General features: G+C 49.8%; 1 protein-coding gene across 1 annotated transcript; it reads right to left on the bottom strand.

The window, feature by feature from the left end:
- Nucleotides 1-1244: 1244 nt before the first annotated feature.
- Nucleotides 1245-4768, bottom strand: LHFPL7 (LHFPL tetraspan subfamily member 7). Its single transcript, XM_047697935.1, has 3 exons — nucleotides 4568-4768; nucleotides 3631-3769; nucleotides 1245-1507 (listed from the first exon to the last, which is right to left on the bottom strand). Exons 1-3 carry the CDS (start codon nucleotides 4766-4768, stop codon nucleotides 1245-1247), a joined length of 603 nt encoding a protein of 200 aa, XP_047553891.1.
- Nucleotides 4769-5024: the final 256 nt, after the last annotated feature.

Genomic DNA, 5024 nt, shown 5'->3' with positions numbered 1-5024 from the left:
GCCGCCAAGGTAGGAGGAGGCCAGCCTGGAGCTGTCTATGATCATGTCTCCTGCAGGTAGGGGAACAGGCATGGCTGGATCCACGTGTTCAGATGAGGTCCTTAGAGTCCCACCTCTGTCCATGTCATGGTTCCACTCTCCTCCATGCTGATGTACACTGATTCCATGCTCATCTCTGGACCAGTCTGTCCCACAATATCTTAGCTTTATTGGCTAGAAGGGCTCATTTATCCATAACATGGGATAGTCAGAGAGTTGCTGGGGGTCATCTTCCCAGGAAAGACTAAGGTGTTGCTCCCAAAGAAGGGCAATGGGTCATGATAGGCAAAAGCCGTAGACAGACCCCAGCATCCCTGGCAGAGGGAGCATGTGCAAGTGGCAGAAGTGTGAAGAGGCCTTCCATGGGCCCAGAATTCAGTATGGCAGAGGGAGAGGGACGGGTTGGGTGTGTACAAGAAAGAGGCTGAAGAGAGAGGTTGGAATGGGATCCAGAAGGGCCTCTTGTGCCCCAAGTAACAGGTCTCCACATCAGTGGGACTGTTTGCCTGGGGTGGGGGATGAGACAGGCCGCCCCCCATCCCCACCCCAACATCAGACATGCTTTTGTACCAACTTTTCTTGTACGTAATGGCACTCATTAAATACTTGATTGGCAAAGAAAGAATCCTTGAATTCCCCAAGAAAAGAGGAGTTACAATGATGGAGGGGTACGAAAAGGAATAGGCATGTGCCTGTTGAAAGATGCAGTATTGGAGGGACAGCTCAGACTCAGAAGTCCTGGGTACTCTCATTTCTTTACAGAAACTCTGCATCCAACCTGGGGCTTCAACTCAACAACCCGGAGATCACAAGTCCCCTGTTCCACTGACTAAGTCAGCCAGGCACCCCCTGGGCATCCTTCACAAATAGATGTAGTTCTCCTCCTAAGCAGTCCTGGGAGGTAGGGATTATAATAATAAACTCAACTTGATTGAATACAATAGACCTTAACGTGGTGCTAAGTGCTTTATTTACACAGAGCATCTCAAGTTAATTCCCATAACGACTCTATGAAGGAGGCATTATTTTACACACACACCCCTCCTCCCCCTTCCATTTTACAGCATACATGGTGGTCCAGAGAGGTGAAGTGATTTGCCCGAGGTCACACCGCACAGAAGCTGCAGAGGTGAGGTTTGAATGTGGATTTATAGAGATTTCATACCACTGTGAAGTGGACTCTTTTTGCTTCTCCTGGGATATTTTTATTTGCTCATTTCTGGCATGAGGATGATTTTCTCAGTGTCACCCGAGAAGAGGATGATCTTTTCCTGGACCTTGGTCATTCCGGGCCATCCAATCATAGGCAGGAAGCTGGCTAGGAATGCACTGAGGATGGCAGTCACATAGCCCCAGCCTAGCTGGCACTGCCCACCATGGTATACAGAGGAGGCTCCACAAGCTTCCTTGGCAAATGGGGAGGCCAGGCTGATGGGGAAGACCAGCAGGCCCACAGTGATAGACGTGGCTGGAGACAGCAAGAAGGAACACCAGTGTGTCAGTCAAGGGGCTCTGGGATACCCTCATCCCAGGACTCACTGATCCACCCTCCTATCTACCCACCTGTCCATCAACCCATTCACTTAACTACTGACTTATCACCTATCCCTTTAGCCCATCACTCAACTAGTCCTCCACCCAGCTGTCCATCTACTCACCCATCCATTCAACCATATTCTAACCCTCCCATCTCTTCATCCCCCATCCACCTATCCATTCACTTATCTATCCATCTGCCCATCTGCCCACTTAGTCACATGCACCCCACCATCTATCCATCCATCTACCCACCCATCCATCTACCTACTCAACCATCCCCCATCCACCCAGCTACCCACTCAACCACCCAACCATCCATCCACCCACCCAACCATCTCTGACCACCTACCCATCCACACATCCATCCATCTACCCATCCATCCATTCACCCAACCATTAGTCATCCACTAATATATCCATAGATCCATCCATCAGTTCACCTACTTACCTATCCACTCTCTCATTCATTCATTCACCAACCCACCTTTCAGTGCATGCATTCATTCATCACAACTGTTACAGGTACTCTGGTGGGCACTAATGACACTAAAGAAATAAACTGTACACCTCCTCACCTTCAAGGCACTCTCAGTGCAGAAGAATCACATAACCCTAGCTCCTCTTGCTGCTCTTCAACCACATTGGTCTGCTTACAGTTCTGTGACCCTGCCTTGCTCCCTTGTCTCTAAGCTTTTGCCCCCAATGTTCCCATTACTGAAGTTCCCTTCTCTATTTGACCAATTCCCACCTGTACTTCCAGACTCAGATACCTCCTTTAGGAAGCCTTCACTAACAATCCTCTATCCTCCTGGGATTTGTCCTTGCATCTTACGCTCATCCCTATCTTATCAAATACCCACTGAGTTGTAACTGCCTGATGCAACCCGCCCCCACCAGACACTGCACAAGCCTAGGACAAGGACTAAATATAGCTCCATCCATTGATTCATCAAATATGTAGTGAGCATCTATTATGTGCAAAGGCACTGTGCCAGGTGCTGGCAATGTCAAGGCAGACATGCCCTTGCCCTCAAGGAAGTGATGTTGTAGTGGAGAGAGATGAACAATGATCAAGCACGCAGATAAGTAAGTGCTGTTAAAAATGCAGAACAAGGTGAGAGGTAGGAGAATCTCAGGAGAGGGGAGCTCCCTTACCTAGAGGTCATGGACGATCTCACTGAAGCAGTGCTATTTGAGCAAAATAGAGGAGCAAAGCATGTAAGATCTGAGAAAAGAGAATCCCAGGCAGAGCAGACAAGTGTGGTGCATTATGGAGTGGAAAGCAAGCCATGTGGCTGGAGCAGGTTGAGCCTGGCAGAAGACGTAAGAGGTGAGACTGGTGAGGGAGTGAGGGTTTCATCAGGCAGAGCCTCCTCAGCCATGACGAGGAGTGTGGATTTTACTTTGAGCGTAACAGGAAGTCACTAGAGGCTAGATAAACCAGTTTGAGTGGCCTGATCTAATTTCAGTTTTGACAGGACCTGTTTGGCCAGCGTGGCAGACAGACTCTAGGAGTCAAAGGTGGCAGCAGAGAGACATGTGAGGTGGTTGCCACTCTAATCCAGGTGAGAGGGGATGGGAGATTATTTGCATGAGGATTGCAGTCAAGCCCTCGGCTACACCATCCAGAGCCTAGGTGGGACTTAGAAAAAGCAACCCTCCTGGGGAGTTGCAGCCCTGCCATTTCACAGCTTACTAAGTGGAGCATAGGCTAGATTTCAGCATCTCTCAGCCCTCAGCTGGCTCCTTTGTGCAGTGCACAACCTGCTCAACTGTGTATGGTGGTCCCGGTAAAGATGATACAAAGTGGTTGAGTGAGAGAGAAACAAAGAACTGGGTTTAGCTAAGGGCAGGAGAGAGTGACGTTAAGTATACCACCCCCTCCCCACCATTTCTGGCTTGCTAAAGGACCAGAAAGTCTTCAATCCTAGGATTTATCTCTGAGATTCAACATAGGAGGGCAGACTCCACTCACAGGTTTACTCCTTCCTTCCTTCCTTCATTAATTCTACAGACATGTTTGGAATGGTTACTATGTGACAGTGGATTTACCTGCAACTGCCTGCACCCCTGGCATTGGGCCACTGCCCCTTCTGGGACACAGCCCTTTGGGGGCCAGGGCCCAAGATAGGAGGAGAACTGCATTAAAGGCCAACAAGAGCCATCCTCCAAGGAGAATTGCAGCCGAGACCTGCCAGGAAGAAAGAGGAGGGTGGGTTTTGAATGGGGCAGGTAGGGACGGGGGGTATGTCTCTCTGTTTATTGGCCAGCTACTGAGTCCTCAAAACCCCAAGAGGTCTGTGCTATCATTACCCCCATTTTATATGTACACAAACTGAGGCCCAAGGAGGTGGAGTCATTTGCCTCAGGACACACAGCTAATTAAGTAGCAAAGCCAGAATTAATACCCAGATTTACAACCACCATACCCCACCTTTATGAGTACCTGCTATATGGCGGGATCACCAGGAGAGGCATCTTTGTAATCATGGGTTTCAGAGGCTATATAATCTTCCTTATTTACTCCCAATGTTGGACTGGGAGTCCTGACCCCTTGTCCACATTGTTGAAATTAGTGATGCTCATCGTAACAGACTTTCAACACCGTAGCTGTGGTTTTCAAACTTAGCGGCGCACAGAGGGTGGCCAGGTAGGTGTATGCAGGTTGTACACTGTACAACCCTTGCAGATGCCTTGGGATCATCCTGGATTTGTATATTCATTACAGTTCTTTTCCAGCAGATGGCAGTACAGTGTCCTGAAGAAGGGGTCCTTTTTTTAATCTGTACTAAGGAGCTATATGGACTTGGAACTGCCTTCAGAATCTGGCTGTTTGCTAAAATGCAGATCGCTGGACAGCACCGCACACCTATACACTCAGAGGCTCAGTGTGGGGGTAGGTGGGGGGAACCAGAACTTGGCCTCCCCCACCCCTGTCCCAGCTCTGGTGGATTTGATAGCACCCCTGAGGTCCCCGCCCTGGTCTTACCTTCCAGGCAAAGTCAGGAATATCGTCCAGGGACCTGAAGGTCCCACAGCTCTGGTTCCAGCTGTCACCCCGAGGCCAGGAGCAGTAGGTAAGGATGCCAAAGGAGAAGGTGTGGGACTGGAACCAGGCAGGAGAGATGAGGCTAAGGGCCGAGATGCAAGCTAAGGAGAGTCCCAGGGCTGCCCAGACGCTGCCCGCCATCAGGGACCATCAATGACCTAGAGGTCGACAGGCAAGATGAGGGGTGGAGGCTGCTGGGAAGGAGAGGAACAGGACCTGGTGAAGGTGTCCCCCAGTCAGAGACCTAATCCCCAGCCTCCTTTCCACCTGGTGATGCAGAGGGAAGTCGTCATATCTGGCGAGGGGGTGGGGCTTTGCGCTAATAAGTTCTGGAAGTAGGATAACCCCAAATCATAGAATAAATGTGATTAAATAGAACTTTGAGCACTTCCACTCT

This window comes from Lutra lutra, chromosome 12, assembly GCF_902655055.1.
Source record: "Lutra lutra chromosome 12, mLutLut1.2, whole genome shotgun sequence".
Classification (NCBI taxonomy): domain Eukaryota; kingdom Metazoa; phylum Chordata; class Mammalia; order Carnivora; family Mustelidae; genus Lutra; species Lutra lutra.
The sequence above is the reverse complement of the archived record's forward strand: the minus strand, read 5'-3'. Positions and strand labels throughout refer to the sequence as shown.